The sequence below is a fragment of the Cryptomeria japonica genome, chromosome 4, assembly GCF_030272615.1.
Source record: "Cryptomeria japonica chromosome 4, Sugi_1.0, whole genome shotgun sequence".
Lineage (NCBI taxonomy): Eukaryota > Viridiplantae > Streptophyta > Pinopsida > Cupressales > Cupressaceae > Cryptomeria > Cryptomeria japonica.
In genome coordinates, this window is record NC_081408.1 from 648,875,060 (window position 1) to 648,890,900 (window position 15,841).

The window sequence follows — 15,841 nt, forward strand, 5'->3', positions numbered from 1 at the left end:
TAAATTGTAATTTATTGAAATGGTACTTAAATCATTTATATTATTTTAATTTTGGGTCAACTTGACCCTTCCCATTTGATTGTTGTGTCTCAAATGGAAACACAAAATACTATATTTGTGACCCTTGGAGTTGCATTCAAAAGATTGAACTTAATGCATTAGCATTCATTGGTATTCTTTGATAATTTATTATCTCATTATTGACTTGGATCGACATTTATGACATCTCTTGCATGCATTCCTACTATCTTCAATAAATTTAAAAACTTATTGACTTAATATCCCAACGTTTTGACCAAAAGGTTACACATTCTCATCCCTCGTCAAACTCCTAATCACAATCATAACAATATTAGTTTGCCAAGGAAATATCATTCAACAAAGCTACTTCATTAAGTCATGGTCTCTCGTCTAGAGTGCGGATAAAATTCTTTGAAATCTGAGTACAATAGATTCTATTCTAATAGTCATCACTTTCAAAAAATGTTTATGCAACATATACGATGCACCTTTCATTGTAATTATTAATTAATTTAAAATAAAAAATTCATTATATTCTAATTTTTAATTAATCAATAATCACAATCAAAAGTACATCAAATATGTTACATAGATAAAAATGTCGCTTTTTCTATCAGAATTGTCTTGATACTAACACAGACTCGAATAATGAACTGACATAATCATAAAAAAAAGAAAAAACCCCAAAAAAAGAAAGAAAAAGAAAAGAGAAGTATACCAAAATAAAGCCACTGGTGGCCTACTGGAAGGCACTCACTACATGGGCACACTCACTACATGGGCAAGATGGGTATCTTCATATGTGAAAACTTCTAATTTTTTCCAAATTTTTTTCCTTTTCTTCCTTACACCGTTTCCTATTTCTGATGACATTAAAATGAATGGAACCGATACGATAGTGAGAATGGGTCCATTCAAGATCCCTCATACGAGCCTCAGCCAACTGCTCATGCGGCCATTCTCCAGCAAGTTCTGAGCACCACTAAATTTCCTGTAAAATTCTTCATCTCCCGTAACTCGGCGTTCCACAAACATGCAAGTTATGTGGAGAAACAGAGGTGTGTTAAGATGAACGATATCAGCTGGATAATGAGCAAGAAGGTCATGCATCTGAAATTTTAAATCATTATTTTCATTCTGATAATGAATCATATAATACGATAAAAAAAACAACGATAAAATATAAGAAAAACTAATATCATGCACCTCCTTGCTCATTACCAACTGCTACCATCTATCTTATTTTACAGACTAACACAACTCTGTTTCTCCATATAACTGTCATGCACCCCCTTGGTCGTTACCGGCCAACTGCTATCATCCATCTTAACTCATCTCTATTTCTCCATGTAACTGTCGTGGTCCTCCTTGCCCATTACCTCTGATAAAAGAATGGCAGGATTGTTGCTTTGTTTCCCTTGCTACCTATTGTTATACTAACAAACTTATAAAGCAATTGAAAAAGGCAAGGCTTGATGAGTTGATACACCTCAGTCCATTACATATGTCGCGCACCAAGACAAGCAAAAGTTGCATGATTATCAATTTATTTCAGTGGAGCATTAGAATTCTCTCCACTCGTTGTGCCTGAATGCTGGCCCGCTGCAGTACACTACCACTATCACCACTTCTGGTACGATATTCGAGACAAAAAAAAACTTTCTAATACACCTTGACTCTCCCTATAAGAGAAAGAAACTAAGACTATCATTTCTAATTTTTATTTTCATTTTGCAAAAGATTCTTACATTAATAAAATGATCTTAGTAATTTGTCTATTTTCGTTATTTAATAATTTCTTATATTTTTATAAGGTAGTAGTTATTGAATTATATTTAAAAAGATTTATAAAAGTTCTATTGTAATACAAACCCTCACTAATATATATTTTTTAAATAATTCAATTCCCACATCTATTTTAAATATGGGCTTATAAAGAATGTAATACACAAGATTCAAATAATATTTAAAGGGGTCACAAGTTACTAGTTGAATTATTTGAACCAATTAAAGGCGAACCATTCTAACTCAACTCAATGGACTTATTATCATAAATTCTAACATATGAAACCTTGCTATAAAAAATAAGTCTATTTATAAGATTTTGAAGATTATTCTCATTAGAAAGTATGACTATATCATTAACAAATTAGGCATTTAATAAAGTTTCATTGTTTGGAAAATAGATCCCCTTAATTTTTTTGACTAATAGATTAGATAATAGAATATAATGTAAGGCATATGATACATTAACAAAAGGCGGCATATGATACAATAACAAAAGAGATGAGCAAAAGAAAACCCTTGGCTCATACATCTTTGTAGAAGAAAAAAAAATTAAAGACAAATCCCTTTCTTTAATTTGAGTGTGAGCATCTTTGATAAGAAATTCAACATCTTTACATAATTCATGATAAAAAATTTAAGAAACATGCACCCAAATAATGATATATCATTCTAACATATCATTAGGATTTTAAAATTTTAAAATTAGCATGCAAAACATTGAATTATATGTATTGGATAAATTTAAAATCTCCCACCAAGTTGTGATATTTTCAAGGACATAGCTTCCATTGATGAACTTTATTTGAGTATTATCAATAATCACAAGTAAGATGTTTGTTAATCTGGGAACAAAAATATCATCAAATATTCTTTTATTACACATTTGACAATGTAATAAGCCTCTAATTCTCGATTTTAGGTTTTTCTGCTTCTTTAGGAAATGATTTGATAATTCCTCTATTTACCTTATCCATATGTAGCCCCTTATCAACTTCTTCTTTAAAAATTATTAAAAAAAAATTCTTAATAATCAAATACAAATTAGATTTATATAGCTGGATGTGTAAACTATTAGTTGCAAAAGACTTACCATTTTCAAAAGGAACAATGACATTTAAGATCTATGTGTTAAAATATATCTTAAATTCCTTAATCTCCTCCAAATAAAACTTCTTAAGGATATTCTCTTTCAAAAATCTCATAGCCCCTTTGATCTAAATATTATTGTCATCAATAATAAATAGGGAAAACTAGAAGTACATAAATATACTATTCATATCCTCAATAACATGATAGAGATCTTCACTAAGCTAGATAAGATTAATATTTTTTTGAAACTTATTATCCTTAAGTTGGTCAATGAAAAATTTGGTTCCTTTACCCCCTCCTTAACTATTTTAATCTAGCACTAGTTTTAACTCCTTCAGCCTTGTGACTATAAAAACATCAATTTATGTTTAGTCTTTGCAATATTATTAATTATGGTCTTATTGTTAGGATCATTTTTAATTTATAATTGGTAAGAAAAAAAATTCTCTGATAGTATGATTTATATTCTCTATTATCATAATTCATTTTTTAATTATTCTGAAAAATAATTCTTAGTACCCACAACCTTGTCCTAGTAATCAAAATAGTAAGAAATTGGATATTTGTTTCTTAGGTCTTTGTTGTCTCTTCCCCACATCCTTTGTTTCCACCCTAACTTCAAAAATTGCTCTTCTTTTGGTAGAGAGAGTTTGGGGAGATATAGAGAGATACATATTTTTTTGGTAGTAGAGGAGGATTTACCTAACCTCTTAGATATAAGTATATCTTGCAGATGAAAAGGAACATTCTAAAGAACCTCTACAACCATTTCTTCAACACGTCATTTATTGTGCAATTAATCACAATGTTTATTGATATATTCTTGTGTATTCTTCTTACTCTTCTTATCTCTTATCCTCTCAATTCTACCAAGCCTTTCTCCAGTAGGATCCTTTGGTTTGGTGAGCAAAATGTTAGCATATCCAACAATTTCTTCTTTAGAGACCTCATATGGGAGTTTTGGAATCTAGACTATTCTAGGCTAAATAACCTCCATTTAGTAGTTGTCCTTATAAACTAGAAAGTTGATTAAAACTTCATATTATTTTACAATACCAAAGAATATTTTATAAATGTCCTTCATCTCATTTTAAAAGGTTTTAAAGAATCCCCAATATGCCTTAGTGCAAGCATTATCACCCCTTAAACCTTTCATGTAAAAACTAATTTGTGCAACAACTGGCATCAGGCATGTGTGGTTGCCAATTTTTTCCCTTGAACCTTGATAGGTCATTTAGGAAATAGAACATTAAATCGATGATTGGGGTTTTGTACCAAAAGTTATATCCAATTTCTTTCTTCGGGTTTTTAAGGAGTTGTCCTCTCATGAATATTCAGAAATCAAAGTCTCTTCCTTCCTTCACCATCTAGTGTGTGGTATAAATTGTTGTGGTAGTTGCATATCCTTCTCTATTTGTGTAATAGACCTTGTATGTGATTCCCATGGTGGTACACATAGCTCCTTGGTCTATTATATTATTAACAGTTAGAGTTCTCTTACCAAATTTTGTACCAATTAGTTTTATTAACTCCTCACTATTGATTAACTTCATTACCATGACCTATCCAGTGAAACCTAGACTAGTGACAACCCTAAAATATTCCTTTATGATTCTATATGGTTTATCAAGGTACATTAAATCATTATGAATTCTTCTTAGCACATACCTAGCCCATTCTTATTCAAGGCAAAATTTAGGGTAATTATTCCAAAGATCTAGTTGCTTTGATTATATATTTGTAGTAGTCATTGTCATCAAAGAGTGTATATCTGAGTTCTTCAAACTTGGTATGATTGATCTCATTCAGAGGAACATGAATGAAGATTTGGGCATCCTTCGTAAATACCACATTTGACAGAATAGAGGAAATAGTTATGCTTGTGTCTTTCATCATGAATATGAAGGGGGAATTCTTATGTTTTGGTCATGGTATTTTAACAATAATATATACTTGTAGAGTTTCCATGATAATTTCTTCAATAATTAGAAACTTGGGCTTCAAGATAATTGTAGAATACCTTTAGAGAACATTGCTAGGGTTTTCCCTTTTGCACTAAAAAATGGTTCAAGAATGCCTTCTTCTATCTTGAGCACTTTCAAAAGAGATCAAATTTTACTGAATAGGTCTAAGTATTCTTCTCACCCACCCTAATACCTTGCAATAAATACATTTGTTCTTGATAGAAAGTTACTTGTACTCTATTTTGTGTTATCATAGGTACCTATAATTACTCCATAACCTTCTACATTTTTTTTTCTCTAAAACTTTAGGCAAGAGCCTTTAACTTTCTTATTAGTTATATCCTTAAGAGTTATATCGGAGTCCAAATTGTATACTAAAAACTTAAATATCTCATGCTTTGCAGGGGGTTTAAAGATTTATAGATTACAGCTTCCCCTAACTCACAATTGTGACTTAATTTATTAAGATATTATTTGCACAATGGACAAAAATAATGCATTTCTTATTCTCATTATCATGCCCTTCTTATTCTCATTATCATGCCCTTTTTTATTTCTCCGTACGTCTATAGTATGCTTCCTTTGCACATTCATGGTGTCTTCCATTTTCTTGTTTTCAACAAATGGTTTCATAGAATTACTTTTGCAAAACTTGGCCTTGTGTCCTAAGTTATTGCACCTATAGTAGACAACATTGTAGTTTCGAGCAGACCCTTGAGTCCTTTCTTTTTTCTTTTGTGGAGAGGGTTTTTTATGCTCTTCTGCTTTGGTTTCGTTGTGCTATGTCCGAGGTAGGATATTCTCCTTTAGAGGTGGAGAGGTTGCTTATGTGTTGGGTGGTGAGAGAGGTTTTTGGGCTAATGGTCTACTCTCCTCCTTGTCTTATTGATGAGGCCCTTTTTCCTTTTGAGGTGGAGTTTAGGTGGTTGGGAGTGTTTCAACTTCTGCATGCTATGACTGGACTTTCTTGGCTGATGATCTTCTTCCTTCCTTGTCCTATTGAGGTGGATTTTTCTCCTATGGAGGTGGAGAGAAGGGGTGAAGGAGAATTTCACTTTCTATTGTTCATGCAGTTGGTTGAGGTTGCCTGTCACTTCTCTCATAATGTGCTTCACATAAGGGTTTGGGATCCCTATTTGATCCTAGTCTTCCAGTTTGTTTTGTGGGTTAAGGGAGCTAGTCAAATCTATTGTACAAGGTTTTGGGTACCTTTTCAAAACCATTTTTCCCAAATTGGTCTTTCTAGCTGTATTGTTGCATCCTAGAATTGGCTGGTTGTGGGAGCCTTGTAAAACCCACACTCATGGTTGAGGGTACCTGGAATAACCCTTTTGTGTTTGTTTCTTTTAGTATTGATTGTGGGAGCCTTGAAAAACCATGCTCGAGGTTGAGGGAGCCCAGAAAAACCCTATGTTTTTAGGTTGTGGGAGCCTCTTAAAACCCACTTTCAAGGTTGAGGGAGCCTAGAAAAATAATTTATATTTTGATTATTTGATGGACAAGCTGGATACTGGCAGTTTTCAAGGGCCCAATTTGGCCAGTTTGTGTTTTTTGTTAGGCTCAAGTCTTGTTGTTGGGGAGCTGGAGACTTTGTTATAGGTTAAGGGAGCCTAGGAAAACCCTATTTTTTGGCTGGGGGTACCAGATAAACCCTTATTTTCTGTCTATCATTTCTATAAGGTGGTTTAGATCTATTGTTATTTCCAACCTGGTTTGCATTGTCTATCTTTTGTGTTTGGCTGGCGGTAGTTTCACTTTGGCTATTGTGTTTTGTAGCCTCTAGTGCCACAAGAGTTGTTATATTATTCCTTCCTATTTGACTATGTTTTTGCTACTATTTAGCTTTGTAGGATCTGTCTGCAACATCCCTTTGTTGGTTCCGGATCCATGAAAAATCTGAGGGTTTCAGGTCCCTTCAAAACTTGTTGTACGAGGTTTCTAGTCCCCTCAAAACCTGTTTATCCTAATAAAAAACATTGTTATCTAGACCAAAATTGTTTCCTCTTTCTTTGGATATAAATCTATAGTTTTATGGCAAAATTTATTACATGTATAACAGTAACCACGGAAAGTATGAGGGCACATAGCATTGTATCTTTGAGATGCACAATATCTCCCATTGATATGATCATTTCTTATCATTCTAGTTCTACAATCAAGGGCTTTATGACCAGACTTATTACAAGAATAACAATAACCTTAAAAGGATTAAGAATACGTAGGTTTTTGAGGTTTTCTTGCGAAGGATCTCTTGAAACCTTTCTTTTGGTCATTGGTCTTTGTTTATTTATTATACATGTTCTTGATATCTCTCATGTTCTTTGAGTCCTTAGCACAAGATCCACTCTTCTTTGTTTCAAGAGTTCCTTTAGAAATATCTGACTTAGAACTCTTATACTTTTCAAATACAAGACCATCTTTTTCCCTTTTTGATTTTTGAATACTAAGTATCTCATTAAGGATGTTGGTGCCAATTTTGAGTTTTAAGATTTTGTTTATCTAATCTTTTTCTTTGTCCAATTCCTTCTTCAAAGCAAGAATTTATTCCTCAAGCTTTGAACATTCAATAGATATATCATGGAGTTTAGTATCCTAACAATCCTCAGCTCTCCTTCCTTCTTCAACTTGAACTTTCAAGTTGGCGACTCTTCCTTCTAGAGTTTGATCTTGAGATATTTATTTTCTTTATTTGTTGTATCCATATTATTTAGTGTATATATAATAGTTCTCCTTTCATGTTAACCTCACAGTCTTCTTCATTGAAGTCTATCACGTCACTATCATCTTCCAAAGGGTTAGGCAGTGCTTTAGACCTCATAAGTTCTTTTTACAAGATCTACCTTATGTTGTTAGAATTGTTAAAAGGAACCTTACTCTAATGCCAATTGTTGAATACACCTAGAGACTAAGAGGAGGGGTGAATCATTCTTAACAAAATTATTTCACTTCTAATTAATTATAAATACAACATCTATGATTAAATGACAAAGGAAAGAGAGAATTTAAAGTACATAATTATAACACCAGATTTACATGGAAAACCCCACACAAGAAAAACCATTTGTGAGAAAGGTTGCTTGGATATATTGTCTAAATCCAGCCTCACAAATAGAAACAAGGTTATAACATTTATTTAGGGTTACAACTCAAGGAATAAAAAAATCCCTAAAGATTAATATTTGAAAAGGAGAAATGACTATAATTGATGGCTTAATCCATTGAACAATCAACAATAATTCCTTTTCTACACCATTAACTACTTTTGACTTGTTGCCTTCAACATCTATACATTCTCTCTTACATGCACCCATTTCTGAATAATTTGATCTTCCATATATTTCCTCCACAACATATGAAATTATCAAATAGGTTTACTACAATGTGACCTTTGGATGAAACACATGATAACACAAAAGTCTACTCCAAAAAATATGAACCAGGGCAGATAGGTTATAGTGAGCCATGCAAAGGGTTTAGCTTATCCCAAAACCATCTTATCATATCAACATAGATCATACTTGTTAACATAAGGTCCATTCATCATCCACAAATGTAATATTGTCAAACCAAGTCGGCACTTTAAGCACATATTACTAGAAACAATTGATTCAAGTACTAAGAGAACATAAATAACACCATGCAAATCATGGCATGATTGTTATAGAACCCGCAACACACCTCTAGTATTTCCTTTCACAATTCTACACTATTTTAAGTTTCTACCAACATAAAATCACCTACACGGATGATAAATAGAGCATGTATGTTCACCTCTACACTTTGGTACCATACAAAGTGAGCTTACAATGGTACCTCAAATAATTTAAAATTTGAATGGATTATGCCTTATTCCTCTCTGATCATATCCATAAATCTACACAACCATATCTATAAATCTGGAGGAATGTAGAGCACTCTAATTTACCTGTGAAGTAGTTTACATTGCCTTAGCACTATCCATAACTTAGTAAACCATAACACTTTTATGTGAAAGAAGTTACCACCAAAAAATTTAGATATACCTAGTTTCGAACTCATCTTTATAATTACAAGACACAATCTTGTTGGGAAGAGAGGTGTAGACTAAAATACTATCTCTCAGCCTTAGGAAGTGTATTGTGGCTGCCTTGGCCAACTTTTCTATCATTCTAACTATATGTGGTACATCATACTGACAAGATACATCCCCTAACATGTATTCTCATATCCGCATCATACATAAGCATTGAAAATGGATGAAGTGTATAGTAGAAAGAATGATCATGAACTTTTGCATAAAAATGGAACTTACTCCTTAATTTCATCATCACTTTACTATTGATTAAAATTCTTATCATCACCACGCATTTGTCATTCAACATTATTATCTCGACAACATCATTGTTCCTTAACATCACCTTTCACCTTCATACTAATTAGTATCCTTATTTGAATACTTCTAATCGTCATCTTAATATATTATCATGATGCCATCTCAACTGACCTTTGCTGATAACACATATACCCAATACTCCCGAGTTGACATCAATGACATCATACAACATCCTATTTGCAACAAGTTGCAAGGTTTTGTTGATTCCAATATGGCTAGTGATTTGGACAAGCGACTATCAACTACTAGTTATATTTTTACGTTTCTTGGGGCTATCATTAGTTGGGTTTCTAGATTGCAACAAGTGGATATACTCCCAACTACTGAATCTATATACATTCTATCACCAAAGGTGCTAAGGAAATGATATGGTTGTAGTATTTACTGGGTGAGTTGGGTTGTAAACATGTTTTTACTCTTTTTGTGATAGAAAAAGTGATTGATCTAGCGAAGAATGCATCATTTCACAATTGCACAAATGATATTGAGCTAAGATATTATCTCAGACAAAGTGTTCTTGAACAGGGCAAGTTGAAAGTGGAAAAGATATCTACTAATGTGAATCCAATTGGTGCATTTATAAAGATAGTCACAAAGGAGAAGCTCAAGTGTTGCATGGATTCCCTTAGCCTTGTTAAGATGTGATATTAAGCTTAGAAAGGTGAGGGATATCTCTGAATTTTTTTTTTTGCAATAGTGGTTGGGCTTCAAGAGGGATATCTCTCTCTCTCTCTCTCTCTCTCTCTCTCTCTTTGTGTGTGTGTTGTTGTACTATAAGTAAAATAAGACAATTAATAAAACAAAGTTTCCTTTACTTTTCCTATGAACATAGTGCCAGAACAATGAATTGGCATAACTCGTTAGTTCTATGTTTATTGTTCTTACACAATCGTTGCTTGTTTTTATTACTTTTTCTTTCTCTTAGTATAAACAAATTAGTGTTCTTAATAGTGATGAGCCCTAGAAGATTTTGTTAAAAAGTTACATCCAATATATTGTCCCCAAGAAAGAAAATCTTTGCATGACATTCTTTTTGGCAACTTTCTTGTGAAACTTTTTAGATTGAATATGTTTAATACATTTGAGGGGCATGGAAAACTATTAATGGTCTTATCAAAAGACATGATACTTTTAGTAGATTATGTTTTACAACCTCAAGCGTATTTGATAGAATGGATTGAAAGGACAAATGTTTATCTTTTTATATAGAGGTATTCTTCTAAAACTTGAACTAAAAAAGATTATCATTTTCAAGAATGTCTTTGAGATTGGTCAAAGAAAAACTGATAGCTGTATCAAAGACCCTTTCAATCTATCCTAGATATTATATTCATCCTAACAAATATTTTTTCAAATGAAAATTTAAGGGTGTTTGATTTTTTAGCTATATCAAAGATCCTTTCAATCAGATATTATATTCATCTTAACACATTTTTCCAAATGAAAATTGAAGTGTTTGGTTTTTTAAAAAAAATATAAAATAATACATTTATAAGTATTCAATCATGGCTGTTTTTATATTCATTTAAACAGTTTTTTGTCAAAGGACTATGTATATACAATTCTTTCTCTAGATGTTATATTCATCCTAGACACGCATTTCTCTATAGCCTGACGTCTTGGGTTCCACATTGTGTTTCTTTTCTACGCATTCTAGATTTGCCTCAATGTCTGAGGTGGGTAAGAGCATTAGGTACTTTGTTTTCTTCTTCAAATTGACATATACCAAATGTATGTTTGAGAACTTTCCACAACAGTTCCATTATTTTAATCAGAAGACTTTATTGGTAGAGAGAGCAACCGGGGAAGGGCGTTTTTGATATTCAACTGGGGAAGGACTTTACTGCCATTCCCACCTATCAAAACGACATCATTCAATGACATCAGCGGCTTGTGTCAGCACTGACCGACTGACCACAGTGGTAACCAGAGAGATGGAGATATTTATTTAATACCTCATGTGCATCTTCCATGTGGTTGTACTTGTATTGTTTGCTTGTCGGTGAGTCGCTTAAGGCCCAGTACACGGTAGCACGAGCATTTGCCGCAGAAAGTCCAAAAATTACAGCTGGCTTTTGGACATTTTAAAATGATTTCGTGTCTTTATATATTTACGTTTTGTGGTTATTAGTCCTCCAACGTTTGTTCCTTTCAAAAAGAGAGTGGGCTCTTGGGAGTACCTGAGGGGCCATGGCTAAAGACAAGACAATTCTAAAGGACGAAAGTGACGGTCATTGGGATAGGAATCATTGTACTCAGATTCCAAAGAATTTCATTCACACTCCAGATGAGAGGCCACGACTTAACGAAGTAACTTTTTTGGATGATATTTCTTTGGTAGATCCCGCTCATCTTTATGGACCTAATAGAAACATGGTGGTCGACAAAATTCGATCTGCTTGTCGACAAGATGGATTTTTTCAGGTACCTTTCATACATATTTAATTTTATTCATTTGGTCCAGGTGATTCTTGTTTCAGTGCTTTCAACTTTAATTAGAAGGAAGTTACAAAGATTCTTGTACTTGTTACAGTAGTGTAAGAAGTTTAATGTTGGATTACAGTCCGTACTTTTATAATGTGATGGTTTCTTTTTATAAAGATTTGTGTAATTATTATAATAGTAAAATATTGTAAGAAGTTTAATGTATGATTACAGTTAGTATCAGTATAGTGTGATGGTTTAAATGTGTTCTTCTTTTTATAAAAAATTGTTTAATGTTTACAGTAGTAAGATACATAAGAAGTTTAATGTATGATTAGTATAGTCTGATGGTTTAAATCTGTTGTTGTTTTTGTTATCTAGATTCAAACTTTATTAGGGTGATGGTTTAAATGTGTTGTTCTTTTTCTTATAAAGATTTGTTTAGTTACTATAGTAGTAAAATACATAAGAAGTTTAATGTATGATTAGTATAGTGTGATGGTTTAAATGTGTTGTTGTTTTTGTTATCTAGATTCAAATTTTATAGGGGTGTTCTTGTTGACCATGTATGTTGTAAATGAGGTCATCCATTTTAACAAACCAATCAAAATTGTTTATACTTTTAAAAGAATTAAATTTATAGGGGTGAGGCATATAACACATGAAAAAAAAAGAATTACATTTATAATTAATGATAATTAAAAATTATAATTAAATAAATAGATAACACAAATTTCATTTTCATAATAGAGATTCATTATAATTTAATTATCTATATATTATCTAACAAATTAATATAATTGTATATTGGACACATCTATAGTACATTTATTTTAGATTTTCGAACTTAAAATCCAGAGTGAAAAACTAAGTGTTTTCCTATTTGTTCAGGTTATTAACCATGGAGTGCCAGAGACATCCATAAACAGAATGCTAGAAGTTTCTAAGGAATTTTTCACTATGCCTGTGGAATATAGAGATAAGTTCTATTCTGAAGACCCTTCTAATGTCGTACGCTTGTCAACTAGCTTTAACGTTCAAAAGGAGAAAGTCTATAACTGGAGAGAATTTTTGAGGCACCATTGTTATCCTTTAGAAAAATATGTGGACGCCTGGCCATCAGAACCCAAAGCTTACAGGTAAATCAAAGAACAGTCTATCATTTCCTCAAAGTTAGGTTTTCATGTTGTGGAATAATATAATAATGATTGTATGTCAATATTTTTTTTTGAATTTGATCCTGTGAAATTTTCTTATTTATATTTCTTAATGATAAAAAAAAACTCTACATGATCAAAGTCAGAAAGATATTGATACAAATTAAATCCAGAAAATATTGAATATTAACTATGTTAATGAAGTTGAACAACGGAAATTTCATGATTTTAATAGGTCTGGTTTCTATGTGAAATCAGAGAGGTTGTTGGGAAATACTGCACAGAGGTAAGAGCTCTGGTTCTAAGTTTGCTAGCTACCATATCCGAGAGCCTCGGACTCCAGACAGATTATCTTGATAAAGCTCTTGGAAAGCATGCTCAACATATGGCAATAAATTATTATCCTCGCTGCCCAGACCCTGAGTTGACATTTGGCTTGCCAGCTCATTCAGATCCCAATGCCCTCACAATCCTTCTACAAGCTGATGTCTCGGGACTCCAAGTGCTTAAGAATGGGCGATGGTCTGCCGTAAGGCCCATTCCAAATGCCTTCGTAGTCAATATTGGAGACCAGTTACAGGTACCCATTATCATTTCATTATAATAATTGACTATTTCATTTATGCATTTTATTCAAAGTTATGAAAGGTGAGGTGGCAAGTTTAAATTCGAATGTATATATTAGATCAGCGAAGGTACAAATCTGCATTAACAATGGTCTAATAGAAATTTGAATTTTAATGATCATAATACTACCACCACTTAACCAAACCAACACATTATGAAATGAACATTTTATTTCTTTTAATTAGACGAAATGGTTGTGTTGCAGGTTTTGACCAACGGAATTTACAAAAGCGGAATTCACCGTGCGGTAGTGAATTCGGCCCAAGCGCGGATTTCCATTCCCACATTTTACTGTCCTTCACCCGAAGCAGTAATTTCGCCTGCTGCTTCGTTAATCACCAGTGGTAACCCTGCGTGGTATAAAAAGTTTACCTACGAAGAATATTATCAGATGTTCTGGAGCAAAGAGCTACAAGGAAATTCATGCCTGGATTATTTTAAAGCCAACTCTGTAAATTCATCTATGACGAATCAAAACAAAGTGCAGTACATGTAGTTATTATATTCAATCGATATTTTTGTTTCTCCCTGTGAAAGATTCCAGACCGACTCTATATGCCAAATTGTGTTAAATGCATATGAACTGACCCACATATTCATAAATAATAAATTGTGTTAAATGACAATCTTTTTAAGATTCCTATTGAATGATTGAGAATAGGGTAGGCATTTCGTTTTCGCCGCTTTCAACGAAGGACCAACTTTTCGTTCCCACAGACCTTAAATTTTATTTTTATTTTATTTTATGACATTTTACACAGTAAGATCCTTTGTCGGTACAAGAGCTAAGCATTATTAATTCGCATGCGTGGAAACGTTTGCATGCTACGCCGAATAGATAGGATAAAAATTAAGCAGTATTAAGCACTAGGAGAAGAAAATATATTATATTGAATGTTGAGTAGAATATAGATGAAATAAATGTTTTCAAAAAATAAATAAACAAAGTTATGGCATTTGGATGGAATTTCAATGTAGACAAGTTGGAATAGAGGAATAAATGTTAAGGAAAAGATCGATTTAATAGTACAGTATTTAATGAACTTAAAAAAATATTCTAGAGTTAAACAATCTTTTATTGTATCTTAGGTGTAGACACTAAAGATTGTTCATTTTTCACTAATCTTTTGTGTAAACTGATTAAATAATTTTAAATATTTAAGTAGTATTAATATTCTTCTAATTTGTTATAATTAAATAATTATTAATTATTTAATAATTAATGTTCATCATTATCTCTTTCTCATTAAATAATCTTGATCCTAATTGCCTAATCGCAACTATTCCTCTTCGATTAAATAATTTACTTAATTATTTAATACTTTTCTTCAAATTATTCTAATAAAATAATTTATTTATTTATTTATGACCCCACTTAATGTTACACAATGCACCACTAAGAGGGGGGTGAATCAGTTGTTCTCAAACTTTTCCCTTTAACTGTCCTATGTGTGTATACTGGTTAACAGATCTAACTGGTTGCAGACTTACCGGTTAGAGGGGAGACCAACACAAATGCAATCACACACAAAGGGGCATCACATAACACCAGCATATACGAGGAAAACCCAAGATGGGAAAAACGTTGATGAGAAATGCTGCTGGAGACTATTGCTCCAATTCGGCCTCACAATCAATCTTTGATTACAATGTTTAGGGCACCAACCCAAGGAGCACTAACCCTTGATTTTAGGGTACCAACCCAAGGAGCACCAACTCCTAATTCACGACACCAACCCAAGGAGCTACAACCCCTACACCGATCTACAACTTAGTGAATACAAAAACATATTTTGATACCAAATTTATCTTCTTGTTACAAATGAATTTTGTAACACTTCTTCAAATATCTCTATTGGATCTCTTGTCCAATTCTCTGCCAGTTCTCTCTCTATCGGTTCTCTCTATTGGTTTCTTCTTCTCTCCACTGCTCTACTACTTTCCACCGGTACAATCTTCTGCCAGTTATATAGCTGCCTTCACTGCAGTTACCTTCACTTCTTCTCTGTCGGTATGGACACTACTAGTTTTGCACTTCTGTCAGTTGAACACTTCAACCTAGTTCTCTCTCACACTTAGTATCTTCTATATCTCCTTGATGAGCACTTGACTGATTTGCTCTCACATCTAGCAGCAATACACTCTCCTTCAACAACTCAACAATATCTTTGGCTTACATGTTTATATCCTGGTTTTCTCCCCAAAAGCCAATTCAAATCTCAAGCAGTTAGGGTTTCCTCATCAACCTCAAGGAAAACCAAATCCAATAAGATCTTATCCAATCTGATCTCCTAGACAACTATCTACACATCACCGCCATTAACGTGTCTTCCAATACACATTTTATAAACTTAGCTAACATGGACAGTCAGTCGATGAGACACAAGATCAATCACCAT

The 15,841-nt window shown here is 32.9% G+C and overlaps 1 protein-coding gene across 1 annotated transcript; it reads left to right on the top strand.

Moving 5' to 3' along the window:
• The first annotated feature begins 11,424 nt into the window (after positions 1–11,424).
• Positions 11,425–14,026, top strand: LOC131047723 (protein DMR6-LIKE OXYGENASE 2). The gene is made up of 4 exons (XM_057981521.2): positions 11,425–11,658; positions 12,550–12,797; positions 13,074–13,395; positions 13,648–14,026. The coding sequence occupies exons 1-4, from the start codon at positions 11,425–11,427 to the stop codon at positions 13,936–13,938; spliced, it is 1,095 nt and encodes a 364-aa protein (XP_057837504.2). The 3' UTR covers positions 13,939–14,026.
• Positions 14,027–15,841: the final 1,815 nt, after the last annotated feature.

Excerpts from the sequence above, each read along its gene's own strand:
- LOC131047723 (XM_057981521.2), top strand. The coding sequence starts at position 11,425 with ATGGCTAAAGACAAGACAATTCTAAAGGACGAAAGTGACGGTCATTGG. Across the intron at positions 11,659-12,549 it reads GACAAGATGGATTTTTTCAG|GTTATTAACCATGGAGTGCC; the intron begins GTACCTTTCATA and ends CTATTTGTTCAG. Across the intron at positions 13,396-13,647 it reads ATATTGGAGACCAGTTACAG|GTTTTGACCAACGGAATTTA; the intron begins GTACCCATTATC and ends GTTGTGTTGCAG.